Here is a 27,914-nt window from a genome sequence, read left to right as displayed (position 1 = left end):
AGCAATCTGTGTTGGAACAGACCTGTCTAAATCTGTAACACATCCATAAGTGTTTGGATCTCCAATTCAAATAAAATTAAATTGGTCTACTTTTATTTATTTATTTTAAATGATTCTTGTGATGTACTGTAAACTCAAAATAATGGAATTATTGGCTTGAGGTACAAGGTCTAGTCTGAACTTTTTCTAGGCTATTTAAGGTAACTTCAATCTCCTAAAAAAACAACATGTGTCATGCCGGTTTGTTCACAAAGTATTTGGCCTCAGACATGTTGAATCAATGATTCAATTTCAAACACCATATTTGGTGTTATTATAATTCATGAGACAACTGCATGACATTCTCTGTGTGCATGCCTAAAGTAGCAAACCGTTATCATTTCACTGTTGCAAAATTAATACTTCCTCAACAGCTTATTTAGTTAATATTATGTTAACCAATCAATGTCTTAAACTAAGAAATCTATCCAATCGCTTTAGTACATGAACTTCTCTGACCACTAGTATTGCTGTGCGTCATTGACATGAGAGTTCTCGTCACACCCACTCCGGCCTTCCGAGGCCCTCTAAATTTTTTTCAACCTTCACCAGTCTCTCGGTCCACACAGGGGCACCTTCACTCTTACGGTGCATCAGGCATCGGCTTTTTAGAATCATTCAGTAAATTAAATTATTTCTACGTCCACACCATGTCCCTTCTGTCAATCAGCAGGCTAGCGCCTAGGCTCCTTAATTCAACGGTAAGATGACAGTACTGCTGGCTTGATTTTATTCTGTTAAAGCTGCTATCTAACGTTAGCTAACCTTAGCCAATTTAGCTGGCTATCTACGTTTTCTAGCTTAAGTTAACAGTTAGCTCATAGCAAAGTTCATCTGCAAGTAATTTAGCAGACTGCTTAGAGATCTAATCGCGTCAAGTTATGACAAGAGCCAGGATAATGGTTTGGGTTATCGAGCTTGTTTCAGGCATCACTGGTCAATCTTAAGGTTAATATTTTTTTCAAAAGGAGAGTGTCAATAGCTTGCTATCAGGATAGCTAGGAACTTCTGAAGACCACGCAAGTTGTTAACATTAGTTGCCGTTTATGCCTGGGAATGTCCTTGTTGGAGAATATAGTTTAATTACTTAAAGTAAACTGTCATCGTGTGCTTAGGCAGTATTTCCTAACTTGACCACTCATTTAAAACGTGAACATTCGTAAATTAGCAGTAGAAAACCAGTGGATGATCATGCTATGAACGAGTTGGCTAACTTCTTGGATGTAGGTTAACGCAGGTAATGTTAGCAGTAACGTTACTAGCCTGTCTCAAACTTGATATGCTCACTGACTTATCCTTAGTGTTATGCAAGCATTGGCCTTGGTGCAAGTAAAGTACTAGCTAGCCAGCTTTGACTTCCAAGATTAGAATTTTCTTTCATCAAGGCTTAAGCAAAGAATGTGAATTTAGCGGTCAAATAGACCAGCTGTATTACTTAAGTCAAACTTGGTAGTATTGCATTTTCTACAGCTGTGATTGCAGTGACCTTCGGTGCTTAATTTTGGCGACTCTTTATATGGCCCTATTCGGTGCGTGTACGTCCAATGGTCCCACCATTTGATTTGTTTTTATGTCGCCATCTGTCATGCAACAGTTGAAGTGTATCGCTCCTTTTGAAGTAATCTGCCGTAGAATGTGTTATTCAAAGGCCTGTACCATATTGCCTATGACTTGTAGACTTCCTCGGCATTGAAGCCTAGATGTGGCATGCGGTGCCAAATTCAGCTGCAGTACTAAATATGTTCTTTCCTTATTTGATTATTGGAGTTTTTGGAGATTTACTTACAGTAAAATAATAGTGATTAAGAGATTTGTCAAGGTCTAGGACATGTTAGAAGTCCTTGAATTAGATACCCAGGTCATTTGTAATGCCAGTCTCACAGGGATTTTAACAAGTGTTACCCAGTCTATTCTTTGTTGATGTTGCTTCCCTGGCTGTAGATTATGTAGTTAGTGGTTACAATCGACCTCTTATTCTATTGTTGATCAGTGAGTAAGGGTGTGGCTCGGATGTTGCTTACCTGCATCTGTGCCAGCACCCATCTAGCAGAGCTTTGAGATGTGGTACTTAAGCCGAATTAACATTTTTTCAAACTCTTAACAAAGCTTTGCTAGTAGGCTAGTGATGTTCAGGCCTGACAGATGTTTTCCTCTTGCCTTCAGACCCACTCAGCTTCCGAGTTATTTCTCTAGTATATTAGGGCTGAATCTGAAACCTGACCAGAGGCTTTATGTGCCCTAGATCTAGCCTACTGGAAGATCACAGGAGAGGAGTTACATGTAGCCAATTTGGACCTAGATGAGTTGGGTTTCATAAAGCGTGACAAGGCATGTGGGCACGGACAGAACCATGTAAGCCAACATCTCTCATGTTGGTACTTAGTAGTAGTGGTGGTTGTGGTGGTGCCTAACTTGGCAGAACTCTATCCTCGGTTTAATATGTCTCATGGATTTGATGTTGAAAGTTCTTCACTCTTAGTGTCTCAGTCTCAGGACAGCTTTTATGACTTATGGAACCGCTAGGTTTGTAAGGCTCATAGTACTGTATAATATTTGCATCTAAGACCTGGAGTGAAGCTTGAGGGAAAAGGTCTTGGAGATGGTTTGAAGCGTGCCATTTTCTCCATTGTGGTCAATGAAAATGATGACACAAGATTTGGTACCAAAATGTAGCATTTAGAGTTCATGCTAAGGTTTACCTTAACTGCTTGTTAAGTATACTTATGATAAGCATCTGGCAGTATGTGACTTAGCCATTGACCCGAATCTTCAGGTGGAGGCCAGTCCAGTTCCTTAAACAGTGCCTTGATAATATGTTAGCATTTTGTGTGTACACTGTCTGTAAATGACATTGCTTTTAGTTTCAAGCAGCAATTTATCTGGAAACCTCTTATTCTGAGAACTGTGATAACAGAGTGTATTCTCTCAAGACTGTAGTTCGATGATTGTGTTGAAATTTACTCACAAGAGGAACATTTGACACATTTCTCTCCGGACAACTTCCAAATTCATTGTTGATCAATTGTTCAGCAAATGATTGTTGTGTGGTGTATCATAATCTTAAAAGGAATCAATATTATGAATGAGGTCTTTATTTGGAACTTTTGTGAACATTGATGTTTTTTGTTGTTGTTGTTTGCTTCAGAAGACCCTACATTTATGGGTCCAGATGGATCTTCTATTTATTGTGTACTTATGTAATAGTTATTGTGGTGATCAAAAATTAATGTGAATTTCCGTGCTGTTGTGGTTCTAGAATGCATCTGTCGTTGTTGCAGCCAGACATGCCAGCGCATCAACAGTAAGTACCACTGAATTCTCTTTTCAATGTCCATTGCGTAAACTTGGGACCACCAGGAAATTAGTTAAATGGTTAAATTTCACCGTGAAACTCCATGTTGAAATGTTCCCATCATTTGAAATCCCTGCTTGCTTGCTTGAGTGTTACATGTTCACAGAATTCTTTTTGCTTCTGTTTGTGTTGCAGAACCTTAAAGATGTTCTTGTAGACCAAATTCCCAAAGAACAAACCCGGATCAAGAACTTCAAGCAACAACATGGCAAAACTAACATTGGCCAGATCACCGTGGATATGGTGAGAAATTGCCATCCAATGAACCCTTCTGCCACAAATGGTTGTTGTCTCTCAAGTATTTTGCATTGCTTTGGATTCTGTACATGTATGGCAATAACTTCTATGTATGTTTTATGCCCTGTGTGATAAAGATTCTTAGCATCATAAAAAATAGGTCTATTAAAAAAAAGCACAAATCAGTGCAATGAAAAATACATTGAATATTAAGCATAATGTTGACAGAGAGCACAATGACTACTCTTTCATACATTTGAATTATCTAATCTTTCAGTGCAATGTAAATTTAAAGCTGTTGAAACATGGGAGACATTTTTTGAGCAATGTTTCCGGGCAGTGTTCCTCATTATTGCGGTTTCTGGCATGTGCTCATTGATATTGGCAACAAGTTCTCTTCTGGAGAACATTAATCATCAGCAGGCAAATAGTCATGATCATCCAATGAGAATAAATGGAACTGGTTATGTGGTTGCCCAGCAGCATTGCCTGAAAAGTTGCCCCATGTATCATCACCTGATGGGGTCAGAGGTCGTTGCCATCTTATTAACATAATCAGCTGTAGCAACAACTCTTATCTACTCGTTTTCGCTCTGACCACTTCTGGTACACAACATAGAAGAGTCTTATTTTATGCAACTTCCTGACTCTTACTTGCATGATGCCTTTACAAATGCCCGGATGTCTCATATGTATCTTCTATGTGGCAGATGTATGGAGGGATGAGGGGGATGAAGGGCCTGGTGTATGAAACATCTGTGTTGGACCCAGATGAGGTGAGCATCAGTTAAGAAACACACACACACACACACACACACACACACACACACACACATTGTATACTGTGTTTTGGATATGTGCACTTGGTATTGATGTGCAACCTTGAAGAATTTGATGTGCAGTGAATCCGTTGAACCCAAACAAATCAAAGTAAAATATTCTCTGGATGTCTGTCTGGAGTCCTTCTCACGAAAGGCGATTTCTGAATCACCAAATACCCAGGGACCAATCAATCTTAACTGCTAATTTGGCATTTGGCTTCTAATGATCAGACAGAATCAGTGCAACACACCCAATGGCTGTACTGATGGTGTCTGTGTTGAGCTATATGGACATAGATACTGTATATTTTCTGAGACAACAAAGCCAAATTGCATTTAAAACCTTTGTTAATGTTTACAAAATGTTTTTTTTCTGTACTATCAATCAATTAAGCCAGGGTAGTGTTTTAGTTTTGAACAGCATCAGTTCTTGCAAAAGCTGAAAAACTGCCTGTGCTTGTTCTATGCCTCAGAGCCTCATCTCTGTGCGCCGTCTCAGAAGTATGTGAGTTGCCTGAGTGAAGTCACACGCCCTCTGACTCTCCTCTCTTTCCCCTGCAGGGCATCCGTTTCCGTGGCTACAGCATTCCGGAATGCCAGGAGCTGCTTCCCAAAGCTGCCGGCGGAGCTGAGCCTCTGCCCGAGGGCCTCTTCTGGCTGCTGGTCACTGGACAGGTGCCCAACGAGGAACAGGTGAGCCAGAGCTTCCCTTTTGAGCTCCAACCTCAGCAAGTCATAGGGTGCCTCTCATTTGGTCTTTTATACATCCTCCCTTCCTTCCTCGGTCCTCGGTCCTCACTGATCTACATAAAGAATGATGGGGCGGCAACAATGGGATAGTCCAAAGCCATCGATATCTCAAAGTTGCGACACTACCATTGACTCCCGTGTACAAACAATGGCGGCACATCCGGGAACTATTCCATTGAGAATGAATGAATATCTCAGGTGTTATAATAAGACTTTTCTACATGACTTATAGTCGTGTGCATAATAATGCATTTTCATTGAGTAATATATATGTATGTGGAAATGCAGTTTATAGTCATTTTCATCGAGTATTTACCGTAAATATTAATGCGATCGCTGCTGTCAATCCCGTAGTAAACCAGGGACCGAGGGAACTACTAAGTCTACCCACTAACCACGTGACCGCTCTAATCTGGCTTTAACATGGAAGTCAACGGCTGTCGCAACTTTGAGATATCGATGGCTTTGGGATAGTCTATCCAGTGTTAGTTATAGATCAGTGGGAACGAGCATCGAGGATTGAGGGGAGATGTTGAGAGGCACCCATACGGTCTCAATCACTACAGCCCCCTCCCTCGTCCAGTGAATTTGAGCTCATTCTGGTGCCTTGTGGTGTTGATGGGCGCAGGTCAGCTGGCTGTCGAAGGAGTGGGCGAAGCGCGCGGCTCTGCCCTCCCACGTGGTCACCATGCTGGACAACTTCCCCACCAACCTGCACCCCATGTCCCAGTTCAGCGCCGCCATCACGGCGCTCAACAGCGAGAGCAGCTTCGCCAGAGCCTACTCGGAAGGAGTCAACAAGTCCAAGTACTGGGAGGTCAGTTACAGTCAGTCCAAGCCCTTGAGGCGTGGATCTGTTCGAGGTTTCTTCTTATGTATCTCCAGTTTTCAGGGAGTTTTTCCCTCGCCCCTGTTACTCATGGGCTCTCTGTGTGTGTTTAACATGCTGTATAGCGCCATGAGACATGTGTAATGTTTTTGAAATTGAAAGCAATCCAGAGACTCTTAAGTTACGCATTATCACGTAACCTACAGTACCCATGTCTAGACTTCCGTGTACCACACTTGGTTATTGGGCTCATTGGTGTAGGATTTATGTCCCTATCTCAAGTCTAATATTTTTTTTTTTATGTAAATCACTTTGGTGCGATGCTGTTGGTTTTAAATATGCTATAAAAATAGATTGACTTGAATTGACTTAATTGTATGGCAGTGCTGCTCTGATCATGTCCTCTGTGGTTCTATTCCAAACGGTCCTCATCCGAGATGTCTCTGTGTGTTTGATCTCCCCATTGCAGTTTGTGTACGAGGACTCCATGGACTTGATCGCCAAGCTGCCGTGCGTGGCGGCCAAGATCTACCGCAACCTGTACCGCGAGGGCAGCAGCATCGGCGCCATCGACTCCAACCTGGACTGGTCCCACAACTTCACCAACATGCTGGGCTACCCCGACGCCCAGTTCACCGAGCTCATGCGCCTCTACCTCACCATCCACAGGTCAGTCATTCACCACACGCCCACCAGTCTGACCTCCTGTGGGCCATTTGTGCTTTCGCGTTTACACTTAGCCGTTTAGCTGGTGCTTTTATCCCATGCGACTTACAAAAAGGGAACAATAATCAAAATGCATTGCGGCCACAACGTGTTAGCGCAGCAATTAGTGCCACTTGCATATAATACAATGACCATTAAAGCGGAAATAACAGGCCTAATAGAGTTCAGGCATGGTGCCTGAATTCAGGCTTGAGCTCGGCCATGTACGATGTCAAGAAAGGCTGTTCTCTAAATTGTCTTTGAATGTATTTGATCATTTTAGGCACAGATCATTTCCTGTCTATCAGCCCTGAGTTAAGTAAAGGGAAGAAGAAGCCGGGATAGTCTTGACAGATTAAGCATGTCCTGTTGTTATTAGTGCTAACAGAGGAGGAAGGCTAGTAGGTTGACATTTTGAGTTCAAGCATTTCAGGTGGTCTGGGAAACCTCTTTTTTTTACTCTCTTGTGTGTTTCTCTGATCTAGTGACCACGAGGGAGGTAACGTGAGTGCCCACACCAGCCATCTGGTGGGCAGCGCCCTCTCCGACCCCTATCTGTCCTTCAGCGCCGCCATGAACGGTCTTGCCGGGCCCCTGCACGGACTGGCCAATCAGGTTAGTCTGTGGACAGCCACAGCATTTCTGCTTTTGGAACTGGTTGTGCTGAAAGTTTGAAATGTCAAGCGTTGCAGTTATGTATGAGTGAGTCATAGGAAGAGGGAATGTGTGGTGTGGTGTGGTGTGGTGTGGTGTGGTGTGGTGTGGTGTGGTGTGTGTGTGTGTGTGCTTGTGCTAGGGACTCAGTGTGTCTGTGTGTGCGTGTGTGGGCGCCCGTGTTAGGGAGTGTGTGTGTGTGTGTGTGTTAGGGACTCTGTGTGTGTGTGAAGAGCTGGAAATGGTGGTGTGAAGCTCACGGCTGCCTCTGCTGCAGGAGGTTCTGGTGTGGCTGACAGCGCTGCAGAAGGAGATGGGTGGAGAGGTGTCGGACGAGAAGATGAGGGACTACATCTGGAACACACTCAAGTCTGGCAGGGTGAGCCTCATCACACTCAATCTTCACCCAACATGCCAGTACTGTCATTTCCCAACTATTACCCACTTCTTATACATTGATTTTGCACAATTTCTTCAGCTATAAGGCAGTTAATATGGTTTTGTTTCTTTTAACTAGCATAAAACACTGTCCTGCGGTTTATACACAAATGAGGCTTATACACAGGAAATTACTGTACAGCATTTTTCTCAAGATTGTATAATACAAGAATGGAAGATTTCTTGTAAGCAGTGCAGAAATCCTGCTCATTGAGGTTTAGAGTGGTCTTAAGTATTGTGATGTTTAGCTTTTTTTCTCTCAAGTCAGAACGGTCTTATTGTCCGATTGTCTCACCTTCCTCGGGCATACTTGTGTCTTAAGGTGGTACCCGGTTACGGTCACGCCGTCTTGAGGAAGACCGACCCACGCTACACGTGCCAGCGTGAGTTTGCCATGAAGCACCTGCCCAACGACCCCATGTTCAAGCTGGTGGCGCAGCTCTACAAGATCGTGCCCAACGTGCTGCTGGAGCAGGGCAAGGCCAAGAACCCCTGGCCCAACGTGGACGCTCACAGCGGCGTCCTCCTGCAGGTCAGTGCACCGAAAGGGAACGCTGATACGGCCTCCTGCGTGGCCACGCTCGCTCACTATGCGATTGAGTGAACTTGTTAAGGCTGAACTTTAGTACAGATACAGATTTATATACCTATGTACCTTTTGGCTGACGCTTTCATCTAAAGCGACTTATAAATATGAAATATTATAAGAATAGCAACTTGGTGGTTAAGTACCATGCTTAGTGTACAATGGTGGCAACCCACAACTTTCTCTGGCAGCTGCATGCTAGCCCAGCTCCTTAGCCACTATGCTATTGCTAGCATCATAGCGTAGCGTGATTCCAGTAACGGTTGCTAGCAGCTGCATGCTAGCCCATCTCCTTAGCCACTATGCTATTGCTAGCATCATAGCGTAGCGTGATTCCAGTAACGGTTGCTAGCAGCTGCATGCTAGCCCAGCTCCTTAGCCACTATGCTATTGCTAGCATCATAGCGTAGCGTGATTCCAGTAACGGTTGCTAGCAGCTGCATGCTAGCCCAGCTCCTTAGCCACTATGCTATTGCTAGCATCATAGCGTAGCGTGATTCCAGTAACGGTTGCGCTAACGTCTCTGCTCTCTGTCCCGCTGTCTCCCGCAGTACTACGGCATGACGGAGATGAACTACTACACGGTGCTGTTCGGAGTGTCCCGGGCGTTGGGCGTGCTGGCTCAGCTCATCTGGAGCCGAGCGCTGGGCTTCCCCCTGGAGCGCCCCAAATCCATGAGCAGCGACGGACTCATGAAGCTCGTGGGAGCCAAGTCGGGATAAAGCTCGAGCGACGGGACGGCCTGGGCCAGTATAGGGACTTTGGGGGGAAAAGGGAAGAAGACAAAAACAAAACAAAACAAAGATAAGAGAAAAAAAAAACACCATGCACTATTGGAAAGGGATTCTGAGAGACACTGTTCCACTTGAAGAAGGGCCATCACCGTTTTCCCTGTGGTGAAAGTGAGCTGCTCAACCCCACCCCCTCACCCCACCCCACCCCCTGACCCCATTCATTTCCTATGAGCAAATCATCAACATGAGGGCAGAGAGCTGAGGGCAGTGTGGGAGGGCGGGCGGGCTGGGACATCACATCGGGTATCATGTGATATTTCAGATCCTCATTACTCAGATCCTCCCCATTACCACTGGTCTGTCCCTGCTGAAGTCACCAATGTAATTTTAGTTCCGGGTGTATTTGTCCTTTTTTTCCTTTTTTTATTTTTCTTTTTGTGGATGCGTAGGGATTGTGTCAGAACAGATGAGCGCTAGTTTGGTAAAAGGTCATTTTGGCTTGGTTAGTGAGTTGGCCTAACATTTCACTCTGCTACTGTAGATTGTTTTGTCATCGGGTTACTGTTGAGTCATTTGAGTTGCCTCTGTACATAACATGCAGCATTGTGAGATCAGATCAATGGTCAGCATTGCTGATGCGTCCCCTAGAATACGCTTAAGAAGCGGTTTTATGAACACGGTTATTCCCATTGCTCTTCATCCCAACATCTCGGTTCTGTCAAAAGAAGACTCCAGCTCCGTTGAGTCTGAGGTCGTTTTTTTCCACCCCGTGCTGCAGTGCAGTCTGTCACATCGCATGTCAGTGACCGCTAAGTGATCGTCCCACCGCGCTGTCCGACTCCTGCTAGCAATGTCCATCTTTGTGAGGTGACATCTCTCAAACTCAAAGTGTTTTTTTTTTTTTCATTATCATTATTTATGTATGGGAATTTGCTCTAGGGTCATCAGGGTTTTAAGGGTCAGCTTTGCGTGACTTAAAACAGGGAAAGCAACAGACTCAGGTTCATTGTCGAAAGTCCAGCGTTCAGGTACTCACATGCACAGCCTCGGAGTAAAGCCCGCAATCCAGCGACATGAGCAACAGAGAGCATAGGGCTCTTTTTTTCGTTTTTATCGCGTCTAAGTATGTGTGTTTGTTGTATGCGAGTCCGTCAGTGATCGGCTACTCCAAAAATGAGCACTTGCTTAGTTAAATTGCCCGCTGCAAGCACAGGTGTAAAGCTAGAGCCCCTCCAATGGAAGTCTACTGGACCCTGTAGTCTGGTGGTAAGAAAAGTAGCCTTTATGTGTTGTGTGCATAGTTTGGCTGTCAGTCGTCTGAACTGAAGTGAAGTATAGTCTTGTATGAACCGTTGTCTGAGGATGTAGTGATTTTGTTTCGGCGCCTAATTTATTTATTTTGTATATGTAGTACATATAGATGTGTTCATATACCATATAGCCAGCGTATACGCTTGGAGAGGATCCAGAGTCGGCTTTAATATGGCCGCTCGATTTGACCTCGTTAGAGGTCACTCAGAGCGGTTTTACTCTTTTGCTCATGTGTTCGTGGAGGCTCCCTTTACTCACTGTTGATGGTCCTGGTTTGTTCCAAGGCTTTGGCTGGCGCATGTGAAGTGCTCCCTGTGACTTGTCCTACTTCAGCACTCCAGAACTACACTACATGACTCTCCCACATATATTTATATTTCGTATATCTGTAGGTCAGTCTGTAAACTCGTACATTATTTTGTGTGTGTATGTGTTTTTTTTTTGTTTTTTTTTTCCTGCCGTGTAGATTTAGATGTAAAGGTTTGGAGTTAATAGCCTACCGAGGATGCGCAGCTACACTGGAATTAAAGGACGGGTGTCACAGTCAGGGACGGAATCCATGGGGAATAAGGCAAAATGGCACTCCTAGAACAATAACAAATCTAAATGGGCGGGGGGAGGAAAGGGAAAATAAATAAAGTGTTTTTATTAACAAGACCTTTCTCTTTGTGTACTATTTGTATCGGTTTTTGTGTTCGGTAGCAGTGGTACAAGGTACTCAGGATGTTTTTGAAAATGTGTCAACCTGTGAGGAAATTATCTGTGCCTGAAATGATCAAATATTGTACATTCAAAGTCTTTCTTGACATCGTACATGAACTCTATCAGGCCTGAAGGTAGGAACAAGTCACCTACATTTTGCCTTAAAGGTGTCCTTTTCCCACCTACAAATGAAGGACACGGAGACGATGGAGTTCCAGACATGTTTATTAGTGGAGAATCCCTCACTAGACAGAAGACGGCTAGATGTGCCAGACAGACTGAACTCGTTTCACCTTAGGAAGAGTTCCTCTGCCATGAAATAAGAGCATGAGTGGGGGGCTGGGGGTGGGGATAGCAGTTAGGGAAATGGGGAATCAGGTGTGGACACTCAAACAGGTTTATTGTAGTTCTGTTCGGAGAGCTGCTCGGACTTCAGGGTTCTCCTGAATTAAGTCATAAGCAACTAATGCTACCCATACGTCAGAAGACCTTGACAAGATTTTGAAAACATTCTTAAAAGACTGGAGTCTTTTAACAAATGGCCCTTGTTCAAGCTTTATTCAAAAGACCACTATCTTTCAGGAGTCTTTCCCAGCTCTTGTCAAAGTCTTATGGTGTAAGGATGACTTCATAAAGGAAGACAAGCTTTCAACAATACTGAAATGAGTTACACAAAACGTTGTACCTTGAACCACTTCTCCCATTTGTAGCATTAGCAAGCCGTTTTAATTTCTACATCTACTTGATAATGGGCTGGAGTCAATCCACTTGGGATTTCTGCAACAGTTTTTACAGCTGTTTTCCCACTTTACATTTATGTGTCAGATTCCATCTCCCACCATCTTGAAATCTACACATCAGAGTTCAATCCATTTCTATATTCAACACAAGTTAAGCTTAAAATTTAGCAGCCTTGCTTTAAGTCCAATAACAGAAAACTACTGCTAAGCAGATAAGAGAGCTAGTATGTTTTCACCTGATGAGCAACTCCTGTGAGGCAGTGACATCTGGGCGTGAAGCATACAAAATAACTTGCATTTCATGTGTGTCGAGCGAGCAAGGCTGTCGAGTGGTCATAATAAGCAGCCTATTGATGACCTGACCTTCTGTAAAAGACTGGACACAATGGTGCTTTTACTGACGCCCTTTCTTTCTGAGAAAGGCCCAGATTCTGACGACAAAACTGTGGTGCACATTTTCAATATAAGAACATGCCGTGGAACACGGCCTGTGGCTGAGTAGACTGTAGACTTCCACAATGACACAGATCTCATGTGAAACAAGCATGGAGATGGCACAGCCATCAGGTGGACCAAACATAAGGTGCAGCGGTGGTGAGTGATGAACACTGAGCTCAGTCTTGTTAAGACCCCCTTCACCTCTAGTAAACCTGTTCCTATTCTTCACAACCAAAACATGAAGAGGCAAGAACAGGCAAAAAAACTCACAAATGGCTAGTCAACATTCAACTGTTGAGGGGGAATGAATCAAAGAGTATAGCTAGTGTCTTTACTCTCTGAGTTTTGACCTCCTCAGTGGTTTCTACAAGTTTCGTATGTGGACCATGTGTGTGCCTTGAGGTGTCTGTGTGAATGTGCGTTCTGACAGATGATGCCCAACCATGAGAGATGACCAGAGGTGACTTGAGGAGTGTGCACCTGCGTAGATTACAAGTGAAGTACACTAAGGGTGAAAAGGTTTGTCGGATGAAAGTGGTTCACATATACTGAGGTAAAACCTATACAAGACTGAAAGAACTGGATAAATACACAAAGACTTTCTGAGATATGAGTACTGGACAGCAGACATAATATTCCTGCAGGTGTCCTCGTTTTTGTATTGCTTTCTGTGGTGAACTGGGTTAAGATCTGAGCATTTCTCCTTTGGATCGACTCTTTTTTTCTATCCTTGAGCCAGATTCCTGAATAGCCTGAACTGAGCTCTGTGTACATCTACTTCACTCTGGAGTCTTCACAGTGTCACATTCTCAGAAGAACTCTCTGAGAACTTCAATACCCACAAGCCTGTTTGGCTCCACCCTGAGCAGAGTGAGAATGTTTGATGTCATGTCTGTCATGGTGTATTCATGAGACTCAGTGAAAACATCCTTTCTCTCTCTCTCTCTCTCACGCACGCACACACACACACACACACACACACACACAGAAACACAGTTCTGTCCAATCCACACAAATGTGTGTTTTATGAAGCAATCCGCCTGAGTGGGTTCACAGAGGAATAAGGTGCCAGAATAATAGTATCTGTGAAACATGAACATCACAAGTTCTCTTACCATGTAATCCAGAGTAAGTAAGACTTAATGTTACTTAAAGGAAGCGCAACCGTTAACGTGTTCGTCAGATGGAGTGGCAGCAGCTGCTTAATACAAGATTATATGTCAATGAAATGCTTCTCTGGACCACACACACCTGTACACATGCACTGCCACTGGCACAGGTCAATGCAGTGAGTGAGAGTGTGTGTGCACACACACCGCTGCATGCATGCTGAGATGTGACGTGATATATAAGATTACAACTGAGTAGCAACCACAGCTTAGCTAACAGTGGAGATAGTCCACCTCAGTTCCGCATTCCTCAGTCGGCGTCCTGAAAACAAACGAAAAAAAGGATGCAGCAGTAGCAGCAGCAATGAGGTTTGTCCTCTTCCTCTTCCTGTAGTTTTTTTTTCTTTTTCAGAGTTCCTCCAAGTTTCTCCATCCCACTCTTGCGTTCCTCATCTGGATTTTGATGTTTATTTCCATGTTTATAATTGTATATCTCAGTCTGTGTGTTGGATAAATAAGTGCAAAAAAGGCTCTTTGTCCTAAAACAACACACTCTGCCTCCGATTCTTTCCCTCAGCTGAAAGAGAGATAGAGAGATAGAGAGATGAAAAGTGTAAGAATGTGATATTTTGTAGGCATTGAGTTTGGGAGTTTGTAAGGTTTGGTGTTGTTCTGTTGTACACTTCAGTGTTAAGCGGCTGGTCAATATAGATATGTTAAAGAAACCAATATTTGTAAAGACCAAGTTATGTGTGATAGTGAAATGTCTTTGCACTACAAAGATACTAGTAAATGTTTTCGATATCTTTTCTATTTTTCATTTCAGGGTGGAGTCCGTTCACTACTTGGCTCTTTGACAGTCGCAAAACTAAATGGCACCTCTGACCCGTACGTCAATATTGTATTATTTGTTTGTTTGTTTATAATGTGGTAGAGGACATGCATATTCAGCAAATGTTTTTTTCCAAGTAGCATCATGAGTGCTCCACTGACAACTGAAACTCACCATAAAAAATGAAATGAAATCACCAAAAGGTCATGCTTTAATCACAAACACGTTGAGAAAGAGAAGGGGAAGAGCCAGATGGATGGAAGAAAACAGAGAAAAAGAAGGGGGGGAAAGAGAGAGAGCGCGGTATTTACCCTGGCCAAGGGCTGAGTCAGCCTGTGGGGGGAGAGGTGGAGGAGGAGGTGGAGGGCTGTGCCCCCGGCTTGGCTTCGTCTCTTTGGGGATAGTCGTGAACAACATACTCTACCTTACGGAGCACTGCGGTTTTTTAAACGTGGGACAGGGCCGAGGCCAGGGCCGAGGGAGCGACAGATGGACAGCGATAGATACACACATGAAGAGGACGCGGAGGGCAAGAGGAGAGGGATGCAAAGAGGCACAGGTGGCCGTGGGAGAGAAGGAGGAGAGAGACAGACACAACTTCACAATTAACACAAGCACGTCACCACTATGATACACAGGTATGTGGTATACTGCTGTGTGTGTGTGTGTGTGTGTGTGTGTGTGTAGATGTGTGTGTGTGTTAGTATGACTGACCTGCTTCTGCTTGTCTCACCGGGCGCCTTCCCGGGTCCTTCTGGAGCTTAATGTCTTTCAGTGAGAAGATGGAAGCCGCTGAAAAGGTACACAAGCCTCTTATTGTTTTCTATTTGCTGTTTGGGCCTCATCAATACAAGTAACACAATACTTTTGATGTTATCTTTTTTTTTAATATATATATATATCTTACTGTCTGTTGCTCTTAGATAACCCCTATAATCAATCTCTGCTGATTCCTAATCACTTTTAAGTACCTTTTGAAACTATCCTAATATGATTAAATATAGCAATCACTGCTTTTGTGGTTAAGTGGTCACTCGTTTGTCTTTCTGTAGCTGGTGGACTGGACAGTCTGCTACAGTCGGTCAGTAATGATGAGAGGAGGCTGAAACTCACTGTCTGGCAGCACGTGCACCTGCTCGCCAAAACTGTTGAAGTACCGGTGCTTCAAGGCTTCCTCTGCACACACACGCGCCTTTGGGTCGAACTGTTTAGAGACAACATGGTGAGCATTCTGTGTGTGTGTGTGTGTGTGTACGTATGTGTGTAGGTGTGTACCTGTGTGCATGTGACTACATGTGTGTGTGTGTGTGTGCGCGTGCGTGTGTGTGTGTGGATGTGTGTGTGTTTGTGCACATGTGTGCATGTGACTACATGTGTGTGTGTGTGTGTGTGTGTGTGTGTGTGTGTGTGTGTGTGTGTGTGTGTGCATGTGTTGTGTGTGGTGGAGGCCTGCGCTCACATCGAAGAAATACTGACCTTCAGTAATTTTAACAGCAAATTATGTCCATCGCTGTCTATCCTATGGAACAAACCAGAACACTGTGAGTGCTCCCCTTAATGCACCCCTAATCCTGAAGACTGATACATTTTATGTATCATGGAAATACCTGTTTATGAAAAACCTTTATGCCATAATGAAAGCAAATGAAAAGAAAACACAAACTGAATCTAAGTGTGTGATGATTTACCAAAATATTCTATGAAAAACATGTACTGAACACTGAAGAGTTGGATAAGGGTGTCCATGATTACAAAATAGTTTTAAAGTTTAATTTAAGTTATGTTCTATTCATTCATATAATGTAGCTCATTTATCAGTGAAGAAGGCACTAAGGACATAGAGAATAGCAAGGAAAAAGGTGTTGAGGACAACAGCTAAAAAGCTAAAGAACCGACCGTGGAGCATGAGACACCAGTGGCTCTTGGTGGTACCGTGGGAAATTATAGTTCTTAAACTCCTCGCTGCTGGTAATTCCTGGCCAAGACAGATCTGACGGTGTGCCTGCAAAACAAAAAGAGAAGATCCTGGTGAGATCACAATTTCTTGGATTGATATTTTTAGGAATTCCAGGAAGAAACTAAACGTTTCTTTCAAAATCATAATAATTTCATGCAATTTTTCTCAGCCCTGGCAAACACAACAAACCCTTGCGAACTCTTGATCCTGGTGAGAATAATGTATTAAAAAGGCACTGTTACACATAAATGTATTCTCTGCTCGGACAAGAAGGTCTCACCTAGGATAAATAAATGAATAAATGTTTGCATGCGTAATGGACAATGTGCAGGATTCTCTCTTTCAAGTATAACTGGTTAACCTATTCCAACGCACCTGTCCCCACAAAAGAGGTGTGCAAAAGCACTTTTAAACTTACCTAGGATACGAAATATAAGGTGAAGTTCATCTTCAACTGTGGACCCTGGAAATAACGGCCGACCAGTTACCATCTCATAAAATATGCATCCCACTCCCCTGTGGAGAAAAAGAGAGAGCCATTGACAAAGATTGTGTCATTAAATGACTTTGTAGGTCCTAACAAAACCTGGTTTGTAATGAGCCTTCAGTTGACTGGCTTGAGACTAGAGAGGAATGACCAGAGAATAATTATGATGTCAACATTTCATTTCAGTCGCTTAAAGCTAAAAAAATGACATATAATACAAATGAAACATTGTAGTTTAAATCTACAAATTACATTTTAGATGTGACATACAGTAAATGTAGTGAGGCAAAATATTCAATTGTTGAATATTTTTTATAGTTATAATTGATTTAATTTTTGTTCAGTCACAAGCATAGGCGATGACTGCTTTAAAGGGATAGTTCGGGTTTTAAGACACAAAGTTATATGGGTTCCCCGTCAGCAACGTTGTGCATCAGCACTGACTTACCCCGCAACAGCGTCCTGTGAGCCGAGATCCAGCCGGTCTTTGATGCTGAAGAAAGTAGTCCGGCAAGTTTCTGGGGTCACGAAAGTAAAGTGTTTTTCTTCTCAAAGCCATATGCGTTCAAAAGAGTGATATATTTGCACCACAAAAACGTTGTCCAGGAAAAATTCAAACCTCGTTATCACTTACTTATTTTTCGCGATTCCTATCACTGCGCGCTACTGACAGCTGGACAACGTTTTTGTGGTGCAAATATATCACTCTGTTGAACGCATATGGTTTTGAGAAGAAAAACACTTTACTTTCGTGACCCCAGAAACTTGCTGAAGAAAATAGTCCGGCATCAAAAACGATCAAAAACCGGCTGGATCTCGGCTCACAGGACGCTGTCGGGGGGTAAGTCAGTGCTGATGCACAACGTTGCTGACAGGGAACCCATATAACTTTGTGTCTTAAAACCCGAACTATCCCTTTAAGCCTACGGGCAACTTCTAGTGGCCTGAAACCGACGTCACGTCCATGTTAACCCCGCCGACTCCGCCCACTTCCAGGTCACGGTTTAGGTGGAAAAGAAAAAAGTACTGGTGCTGTGCCGTGCCGTGCCGTGTAGAGCCGCACTAAACCGTACCGTGTAGAGTCGGACTAGTTTGCCAGTCGAAAAGAGCTAATAGAGACAGTGTAGCAGTGTAGCAGAGTCTCCCTCACCACATGTCTATAGGGGTGGAGTACTCGGTGGATCCCAGCAGCACGTCAGGCGGTCTGTACCACAGCGTCACCACTTCGTTAGAGTACGTCTTCGTGGGGACCGATTTAGCCCGTGCCAGACCTGCAACGCAGTCAAGAGTCACACACTACATTAGATCAGATGGCATTAATCTCTCATGCGTCTCGAGAAAGCAAACCTGTAAAAAAACGAGCTAGTAGTGGCACGCAGTGCCGCCATTGCCAACACCCGAGGAAAAAGTCTCTCGAAAAGGTTAGCTTGTCACAAAATCAATCCTCAATGTTCAAAAAGTTTTCGTCGCACCAAAGTCGGCCAGTTTGAGCTCCCCCTTCTCGTTGATGAGGAGGTTCTGAGGCTTCAGGTCTCTATGCAGCACCTTTCTGCGGTGGCAGTAGGAGAGACCTCGCAGAAGCTGGAACAGAAAGATCTGTGGAGAGAGAAAGAGAGAGGGAGAGAGAGAGAGGGAGAGATGGAGAGAGAGGGAAAGAGAGAGAGAAGGGGAGAGAGAAGGAGAGAGAGGGAGAGACAGACAGCGAGAGAGAGAGAGAGAGGGAAAGAGAGAGAGGGGGATAGAGGGAGAGAGAGAGGGAGAGAGAAAGAGGGGAGAGAGGGACAGAGAGAGAGAGAGAAAGAGAGAGGGGGAGAGAAAGAGACAGAGAGAGGGAAAGAGAGGGAGAGAGAGAGGGAGAGAGGAGGAAAGAAGGAGCCAGGTTAGACCTTTTTGCTGAGGAGAGCATGAATGTAGTGATGGTGCTGTAATGAGATTTCATCATAAAGCAGCACATGAGTGCAGGCACCTCCGCGTACCTTCACGTTGTGCACACTCATCAGGCTTCCACAGTCGTCCATATACTGTTTCAGATCCTTCTCCTGGCAAACACAAGAAATGCCTCAGATGGTCCATCACTCAGATACACGCTACACTATTCTCTCTCTCTCACACACACACACACACACACACACACACACGCACGCAGAAAGAGATACTTACCAAATACTCAAATACAAGAGTGAGGCACTTGTCTGTGTGGATAATATCGTGCAGAGTGACTATGTTGGCATGCTTCAAGTCCTTTAAAAGAGAAACTGGAAAAGACATAAAAAGAATAGACATCAGTGATAAGATTGCCACAATTACTTTTGCTATATGACAAGGTTATACCTGTGGTTTATGCACTGTGGTTTGAAGGGAAGTACTGCGGTTCATTTTAAAACCTTTTAGAAAAATACTATCAATAATCTTCCACTTTAATCAGTAGAATGCTTTAAAATCCATTAGTCATGAAACAAATAGTCCTTAAATGTCCAGAAATTAGAGCTGGTTTGTTTGAGTCTGAGAAGAGGAAGGATGCCGTCGTCATAAGAAGGGTGGAGGACCTCAGGCTACCACTAGGGGTCAGAATATGCAATCTGTACTCTTCAATACGGGCAAACATGTCTGTCATCACAGCAGGGACACACAGGTGTTTTGAACACAAACAAGCACAGATCTAAGACAAATGTTAATCACACTCTTATCAACCACAACCTGTGAACTGCACAGAAAACGGCACTTATTATTGCATTTATATGCTAGGATCTTCAAACACTGATCAGTATAAAGTTTCATAAAAATATGGTTTACAAACATGTCATAGCCATCAGTTCCAGATATCTGTATGGTTTATATCTACACTGTTACAATTAAGATATCAGTACTGGTTTTAAAGTACTGTGTGTCCTGAAAACACCTGCAATGTCTAATGTTGGAGGCATATCCTACTGCATAAATATTTTTAGCACAGAATCACTTTTGTGTCTAATGCCAGCAAAACTGGAGCACAGTATAGTCGAGTACAACCGTGCAGTACAATCCTGCCAGCTTCTGAACTTCCCCTTTTCCACAGTGCTGGTCAGGGCCACCTAAGATGGAGTGAGTGGTCTTATACCTTCTCGTATGGCAGTGCAGGGAGCTCCCTCCTCGTGTTCCAGGCGAATTTCTTTCAGAGCGACAAGGTTGTCTGTCAGTTTACTGCGTCCTTTGTACACAGTAGCATAAGTGCCCTAGAAAAAGAACACCACAGAGACGTTCATTTCTTTCTCACGTTGTGCAAAAACTGTGCATATGGACCCCAAGTTTCAGAGCGAAAATGCACAATTGCCCAAGAAGAAACACAAGGCCAGGGTATGGTCAAATGCATTGTGTGGGCAAGGGCCAGGCCAAAGTTAATTACATAAAGGCCTAGTTAAGCTGACCAATAGCAATCCCTTTGATCTAAATGCATCAGACTAGATTAACTAGATTATTATACGGTCATATTACGGTTGGTTCTGGACAGAGATGGCCAGGAGCACTTTTCCCACGAACAAATCATAGAGCTTCTTCTGCTATTCAAAACAATTACATTGTTGACACATACTGGTAAGTGCAGCTTGTCTGAAATGCCCAAGCCACATCCCTTCAAACTGACCGTTAAATTGTTACCCAAGGGATGATTTTGAGCATTTAAAACCATAAATAACCCTGCATACAGTTTAGAATATGTCATACATGACTAAATTAGCTAAAGTGACAGCCTCACTCACAAAATTAATGGCTGCCCTTCAATATCTTACTCAAAGAGGGCCATGATTTTTTCTAAGTGTCTCTTACCTCTCCAAGTTTGTCCAGTTTAATATAAGTCTCCAGTTTCCCAAAACCAATCTCAGACTGAAAAAAAAACAAATTTGATAAGAAAGAATATATATGCTTTTATGTTACTGAAGACATAAGTGGAGAATCAATTCATTCTTAAAATCCATCCGCTACTGATTTCTACCCCTTTTCCCAAAGGAGCTCTTATCCCAACAGAGAGGGACCATGTGAAAGAGAGCCAAGAGAATCACTTACGAGTGATGCCCTCCGGAGCCTGCGACTTAATGGTTTGTCAAAGGGGGGGCTGTTCATGGCAAACTTCTCCAGGTAACCCTCCGGCAAACGAATATCAGCGGGCAGAGAGAGGCGCTTGTTTATGTCCTACAGACACATAGATTTAGATTAGAAAGAGTGAGATAGAGAAAGAGAGAGAGGAAGAGAAAGAGAAAGAGAAAGAGGAGAAGGAGAAGGAGAAGGAGAAAGCAATAGAATTGTGCTCGTTCATCCATGCCATGTTAGACCTAAGATTAAGATTTCACCCATCGTTCAAAAGATACTGAAATGTTTTGGTGTATGTTTTGCATGGACGCATTTTTAATGTTTGATGCGTTTTTTAGCTGATGTGTGTAGTTTGCACCCATAGAGCGTGCTCTGTTTTAGTACCTCGTTGCATATGCGCCGGGCGTGGCTGTTCCTCATGCGCACTCGAACAGGACTCTGCACCTCATCGGACGACGTCCCCGACGCCTGATCACTCTCCCCATCTGAGCCCATCTTTACGTTCTCATGAACAATTCCTGTGGCACACACACACGCACACAGACACACACACACACACACACACACACACACACACACACACAAACACAGAGGGGAACTCATACATAAATACAGCAGCCTAGTTTTATCTTGTCAAAATTACATTTCAGGTGAGTTTTTTTTATCTATTTAATGTTTTAATGAAAACAAGTCTGCCACTGCTGTTTTACTTGCTTCACTATGACACATTTTCAATGACTAATTGGCTATAAAGACTGTCAAAGTCCCTGTTAACACTTAACAGATATGATTCCAAGATCATTACCATTTCTTTAACTGCTTTAATAAGGCATTTTGGGAGCTTCACACCTTAGTTCTGCAATGGAAATCATCAGTGGTGGTTCCGGCTAAAAGCTCCTCACATGTAATTTGTTTTGATCCCAGCCAGATCAGTGGTGAAGACAGATGTGTATAGTGCATAAATTTGCCACTAAACATTGACTCTTTCAATTAGTATGAATGTGAATTTTGCGAGAGCTCAAATGAAAATTCTGATCTAAGTCAGAGCACAGCAGAAGAGCTGGGACAGACCCACTGAGTCTCACGAGTTTATCAGCTGTCAACAGAGCCGTATTTAAATGACAGTACACTAACCATCACAGTTCCCTGAAATGGAAACAAAAATTTCACAAAAGGACAAAGTGCACAAGAGGAATATTTCATTCTTTAGTGCCCTGCGTTTTCACATCCCCAAATACTCTAATATCTCCACGGAAATGGAGATGACAGCCATTACGGTCCATTAGCCTGAGATCCTCTAATCCCTCTGACCCTCTGTGGCATCATGGCATGGCATGGCATGGCATGGCATGGCGTGGCGTGTTGGATGCCCTCAAACTTTCTCTTCCTCTACTCAGTGGAGGATTGAAATCCCCCTCACAGCACTTCAAAATGTGACCGCGTGAGTCAACGATGGCTGGCTGGCGGACCAAAATGCTAACAAAAGGTCAACGAATCTGACCCTACTTCTGGTCAAACCCCATGGTTTCCATTCAGGTTCACAGTAGCCAAACTAATGTCTGTGAGCATTGCACAGGTCATACTTTCCACCTGTCCGAAACACGGTGCGATCAGAACAGAGTTGAAAAGTTGGTGGGCAAAGATGTTCTTCCGGGCTTTTCAGTTGGACTGCAGGGAATGAATGCAGCGCAGTGCATCAGCACATGAGAAGTGATTGACTACACATACTGACAGCGCGCGATCCATTATGTGGTTCAGCAGCCAACAAATGCGGCAATATCTGTCAATCTGACCGCTGCCTACAGCCCTTCAATGCATCAATCCATCCGCGGACTTACACAAACTCCAGTACGTTGCCAATTTAGTCACCTCACGACCAAATAATCCTCACTAAAGATCCCCCTAATTCTGCCAACATTGCACTACGCTATAAGCAACACAATAAAAACATTCTACCAGGTTGGTCCACTACTGCATTCCCAGCTACAGAACACATATGGCACTAATATGCCACTTTTCTCTAAAAGCATTCCACCGCCACAGGGCAATAACTGGATGACTAACACACAACATCCACACACACCAAACACAACAGTTCTTTACAGAGGCTGTAAATCAATGGAAGTGCACAGTGGAGCTTTGCTTGACACCTGACACCTGACTTTATAAAAACAAAACCCTTTCTCTTGTTTACATCTCTGTGAATTATTGGCTCAAATATTTGAGGAGCAGAGTCAACTTAAATATAAATATTTAAAACCGTCAGGAGTAAGGTGGCGCTTTGAGCAGGAATACGCCTGAAAAACCACCGTTGGCTGTTTGCCAGAGTCCTAAAGCACACAGAGGCTGTTTGCTCTGTATGCTGCTACAATGAAATATGTTAATCCTTCCCTATATTTTTCTCTTCACAACCCATGTAAACACATACCTGCAGGCTAAAAAGTCAGAGAGTACAGTATCACTTACGACATGTGAGTAGTAGGAAGGGAGGGAGGGAGGGAGGGAAGGGGAGGAAGAGGAGGAAGAGGAAGGGGAGAGGAGGAAGAGGACAGGGGCAGAGAGAAGGAAACTGGACCAAAGAGCAAGAGAGAGAGAGAGAGTCACCAAGAGAGCCGGTCCTGTGCAGGCCCAGACAGGGTCGGTCCAGCCCGTCCCTCCTGAGCGCCGGTCGGCCCAGCCCGCCCGCGTACTGCCGCAGGAAAGAGGGAGCACTGTGGGAGGCGGGAGGGAGGACAGAGCAGACTATGGCCTCTGAAGAAGAGACACAGATGGACAGATCCGGGGGAGGGCAAGCAGAAGCAAGAGAGAGAGAAAGAAAGAGAGAGAAAGAAAGAGAGAGATAAAAGAGAGACAGAGAGAGAGAGAGCGAAAGAGAAAGAGAGAGAAAACATGGGATGTAGGGAGAAAAAGTGAGAGATTTAGGGACAGATCATGGGGAGACGCAACCTCACTGTCTGTGTATGCTGCTTTGATTGTGGTTACCGTGACAGCAGCAGCAGCACCACTCAATGTTATCAACAGTGAGTCACTGGACAGAACTGGACATCCACTAAATACTTCTGCACTGAGTGAGTTGCAACGTGTCACAAATTGTTTCCAAATTAAGCCAAATCCATGCAAGTAAGATATCAGTCTTTCAATCTAATCATTGCTTGCTGATAAAAAAAACAAATTGTTGTTCAGCCGGCCTAAATTTGACCTGAATTCAACAACAATGATGTTCAACCAATTACATTTGAAGCTATCTCATTGTAATTCAACAAGCTGGAATTTTGTTATTCAGAACTGATAGAATGTTCTTTATGATTCTATTTCCATGCATTCTGGGAGCGCTTTTCCGTGGGTACAAAAGTACACCAACATAGACTACAAACACAGAGTACAAACATTTACGGGTTACACCAAGATAGTGGCTCAGCTAGCAGTTTCAGATGTCCAGTGCAATGTGAAATATGATCTGTCTTGAACATGGCTTCAACCAATGGACTTTCATAACCCATCCATTGTGTTCTATTCATCTTTAATCCATCCACCTAGAGTGTGATCAGACAGAGCGAGCTGGGTGGGTGGGTGGGTGGCAGAGGATTAAGTAACTCAACCTCATGCTGAGCACCAAGTGAATATTCTGTGCATATCTGCACTGAATATTCATGTGTACAGTAACCACATTGTTTGTGTGTGTGTGTGTGTGAGAGTGCTTGTGCGTGTGTATGTGTGAGAGAGAGAGAGAGCGAGAGTGAGAGAGAGTTTGTATGTGTATGTGTGTGTATGTGTGTGTGTGTCTTTCTGTGTGCATTTCTCTTACCATGGTCTCGTACAGCTGCCGGCTCATCCAGGTTGCTTTGCTCAGACAGTTCTGAGAGGGACTCGTCTGCTGGCCTGGTATTGCGGAGGCTCATAGACAAACGCCTCTTAATGATCTTCATCCGGTCCATCTGCTCGGGAACATGGGCCTCAGGAACCTGAGGGGCTGGAACCGCACAGACCAGAACAGTCAAGAACAAGTGAGAACCCTATCAACTGCCTACCAGAACACCGTCAACACCGTTCCATAGCATGCTCCTAACACACACACATGCACACACACACACACACACACACACAGTCCAGCGATCCAGTTGCTTGTTTTCACAGCATTACAACACTGGGAACGGTTTGTTGGACTTTGCCTCCCTCTTCCTTTATGATCTTTCCCTTTACAGTCTGAGTAGGGGTGGTTAATAAGGAAATAGGTTTATCTTTGCAATTCAAAGACACTATTAGTGTAATCTTAGTTCAGCCAAAGTCCACTTCAACACACATATGAAGAAGGCAATCTACAGTCTAGATCTAAGAAGCCTGGATACAGCTGCTAATAAATGTATAGGCTAGACTTTGCAGCAAACAGGGACTACTGACACTAAGGTTCAAAATAAAAGTGATAAAAGTAATGCTTTTTGAGGGTATGCTGAGAATATAATCAGTAATCAATGCGCTGTAGTGTGGAGTCACAAGCTAAGCTGTTAACAAACATTCTGTAACTGTTAAGAAGACATGAAATTTGGGGAGTATTTTTAAATTCCCACAGCTGGCAGCTTGATTCCGAACAAAATTATATTCATGCCAAATTATACTAAACCAGTTATATATGAGGTGGAAAATTAAAGCACGCTGTGATGAATAACTACAGTTCTAAAGCAGACTTTCTATTACAGAAGGCTATGAGCAAGTTGGTTTCTCTGACACATTTCATGTCTTTGAAGCCTCGATGGGAAGGCTGCTTTCCAGCAATGATTAAGATGACCAAATCACCACATTAGCATTTCAATTACAAACCATATCAAAACTGCCATACCTAATGCTTAGATAATCTGTTATATCACATAGTATTCAAAGATCATGCCTTTTTTGTTTGCTTTAGGCCTACAGTGGACTCCTGAATGAAGAATCAGGAGTTTCCTCTATGAAATGGATAATGCATACTGTGGCAGATCTAATTCTCTTTAGTAAAGAGTGCAAAACTAAAGATTTGAAAAATGCATAATCTCCCAAATTACTCATAAATGACATGAGGATAATCATCTACACTAGATGATCATTTAAATGTTAATAATAACATAATAACATTAAATAAATAAATAAATAAATAAAACAATACCACAATCAATATGAATGATGTAATGCACATGATACATACCTTGAGATTTTAGAAAGTACAACACAATGAAAAGCAACACATCAAATAATGCTCAGAAAGAAGGCTCCTTCACTCGTTAACCAACATTACGCCCTAAGCCCTGAACTAAACAAAATACAGTATATCGGTCAAATACTGGGTTGCAAGGGAAATGGACGAGAGATGAACAACAACACCACCATGGATCTTGAACTCAGTGAAATTCACAGAGTAAGCCAGCCAGAATCAGCAGAAAGATCTGTTGTAGCTCTGCATATCTGTATAATAGGATAGTGACGGCAGAAAGTTGGCAAGTGACCAACGCAAAGCTGAACCCTCAGCATCTTTCTCTCAGCAAGACGCGAGTTCCGTTCACGAGTGTAGCCCTAGGCTCCACACTGAGAGAGGATGCGCCTTCAGTATGAATTTAAATAATCCATAGCCTATTTCCCTGGTCTGCGGTTCCGCTAGAATCATGGCGTCCCATTTACCATGACCTCTCCACCATTCACAACGAGCCTTCAAATAACGTTCATATTTTCTGTGAATTCCTTGAGTCCCATTTAGCGATTGGGATTCCGGTATATCCTGGATAATGCCATCATCGGCGGCACCGTGTGCACCGGAAAGTGGCTCTTAAAGGGATGCTACAACTTGTGCTATTATGGAGGACGGTTGCTGGGAGCAGAACTCAACACGGGCCGGGCCTGTCCTAGGCTAGCCCCGTGGTTTCCTGCTTTGGACACCCATACGGACACCTACGCTACATGAAATACAGGGACGTTAACCCTTTTCGACAGCCTAACCGAATAATATCACAGAGCAAACTGGTATCGGTTCAATATTGTGCGTATTGACCAGTTGTAAGTGTGAGTCTACACGCGCATTATTCGCCGAATTCACACGGGTTGGGACAAAAACTATCCGGTGCAGCTCTGATGAGTTAGCGATCTGGCTAGCAGCCGTGAATCTCGTATTCTCTTTCATTGTTGCACACTTGGATTTTTGATCAGTGATGTACCTCAAATCCAAAGCACACAATTCAGGACAGACCGGCTACCCGGAACAGCAATGTCAAAAGAGCCCATTCACAATCGCAGCCATATGCATTTAAACAAAGCACATAGCGGTGAGCCTCGACCCCCAAAGCAGTCTGATATCAACAAACGGGACACGTTAATAACGCACCAAAGTGAAATGTAAACGGGACATTGCTGCTAACCTGCAGTGATCCTGATGTGTGGCCGGTATGTTGCGAAGAGTCTGTGCGGACCGCTGCGCCGGGACGGAACAATCCACTGCACCAACTTTGCGTTCACCCCGAACACAGCATCCTAGATGGCCGCAAAAGACAAAGTGTCAAATCGCACTAATAGCATATCCAGTACACCCGGCATGCGGCGTACAACCGACAGATTTGTGTGCCTTGAACACCGAAAACGATTTCGCGTCCGTCTTGGATAGGCTGTTCTATCTTTCTGCAAATCCAGCTGTCCGGTCAAGATGTTTCTGCGCGCGCGCGTGCCACGGTGAAAGACAAAACAGGGGTGGGAGGGGTAGTTTTAATAAGAGAATATCTCGGGGATGTAGGGCAAGAGCGCACAAGTTACTCAGCACATGCACTGTAGTGCACAGAGCTCTTTTTAAAACCATTAAGCACACTGGCGCTTAAATACAACGATTCAGAAAGAGCAGCGGGGAAGATAAACCTCGAACGGATCGGATTATCCAGATGTGGAAAGTGAGACGGGATTACCATCGGATAACACACGTAATGCAGACATAATACAGAGAGTTGAGAAGATGCGTAAGTGGCGACAGCACAAACTCGACAGGAATAGACTGCTCAGTTGATTTTCTGAATTGTTTAATTAAACCCCGAAATCTAGGCCATTAGTGGCTCACGGGCAGGAAACCCTGCTCTTATTCATATAGCAACCATGTAGTTGTGGAATAATCCAAAGAATACAAATCCT

The 27,914-nt window shown here is 43.7% G+C and overlaps 2 protein-coding genes across 3 annotated transcripts; one reads left to right on the top strand and one right to left on the bottom strand.

Annotated features, from left to right (window-relative positions):
* The first annotated feature begins 588 nt into the window (after positions 1 to 588).
* Positions 589 to 11,113, top strand: LOC134076396 (citrate synthase, mitochondrial-like). Its single transcript, XM_062531435.1, has 11 exons — positions 589 to 740; positions 3,296 to 3,340; positions 3,527 to 3,634; positions 4,339 to 4,404; positions 5,011 to 5,142; positions 5,828 to 6,016; positions 6,498 to 6,697; positions 7,219 to 7,348; positions 7,665 to 7,766; positions 8,148 to 8,357; positions 8,963 to 11,113. The coding sequence occupies exons 1-11, from the start codon at positions 690 to 692 to the stop codon at positions 9,131 to 9,133; spliced, it is 1,404 nt and encodes a 467-aa protein (XP_062387419.1). The 5' UTR covers positions 589 to 689; the 3' UTR covers positions 9,134 to 11,113.
* Positions 11,114 to 11,378: 265 nt separating this feature from the next.
* Positions 11,379 to 27,429, bottom strand: LOC134076395 (cyclin-dependent kinase 17-like). Of its 2 annotated transcripts, XM_062531433.1 has the most exons (17): positions 27,161 to 27,429; positions 24,589 to 24,753; positions 23,388 to 23,534; positions 21,168 to 21,301; positions 20,760 to 20,885; positions 20,523 to 20,579; positions 19,819 to 19,933; positions 18,882 to 18,976; positions 18,698 to 18,760; positions 18,194 to 18,317; positions 17,872 to 17,992; positions 16,653 to 16,750; positions 16,174 to 16,279; positions 15,754 to 15,796; positions 15,391 to 15,481; positions 14,992 to 15,069; positions 11,379 to 14,022 (listed from the first exon to the last, which is right to left on the bottom strand). In XM_062531433.1, the coding sequence occupies exons 2-17, from the start codon at positions 24,716 to 24,718 to the stop codon at positions 13,985 to 13,987; spliced, it is 1,566 nt and encodes a 521-aa protein (XP_062387417.1). In that variant the 5' UTR covers positions 24,719 to 24,753; positions 27,161 to 27,429; the 3' UTR covers positions 11,379 to 13,984. The 2 variants fall into 2 exon arrangements, with proteins under 2 accessions (XP_062387417.1, XP_062387418.1); XM_062531434.1 differs by lacking the exon at positions 23,388 to 23,534.
* Positions 27,430 to 27,914: the final 485 nt, after the last annotated feature.

Source organism: Sardina pilchardus, chromosome 3, assembly GCF_963854185.1.
Source record: "Sardina pilchardus chromosome 3, fSarPil1.1, whole genome shotgun sequence".
Taxonomy (NCBI): Eukaryota; Metazoa; Chordata; class Actinopteri; order Clupeiformes; family Clupeidae; genus Sardina; species Sardina pilchardus.
Note: the sequence above shows the minus strand (reverse complement) of the source record. Positions and strands in the feature narration are given on the sequence as shown.

Coding starts and splice junctions, on each gene's coding strand:
- LOC134076396 (XM_062531435.1), top strand. CDS start 690: ATGTCCCTTCTGTCAATCAGCAGGCTAGCGCCTAGGCTCCTTAATTCA. Junction 4,405..5,010: donor CTGTGTTGGACCCAGATGAG/GTGAGCATCAGT, acceptor TTTCCCCTGCAG/GGCATCCGTTTCCGTGGCTA. Junction 7,349..7,664: donor TGCACGGACTGGCCAATCAG/GTTAGTCTGTGG, acceptor CCTCTGCTGCAG/GAGGTTCTGGTGTGGCTGAC.
- LOC134076395 (XM_062531433.1), bottom strand. CDS start 24,718: ATGGACCGGATGAAGATCATTAAGAGGCGTTTGTCTATGAGCCTCCGC. Junction 18,761..18,881: donor CTCTTGTATTTGAGTATTTG/GTAAGTATCTCT, acceptor TGTGTTTGCCAG/GAGAAGGATCTGAAACAGTA. Junction 18,318..18,697: donor TGAGTGTGCACAACGTGAAG/GTACGCGGAGGT, acceptor CTCTCTCCACAG/ATCTTTCTGTTCCAGCTTCT.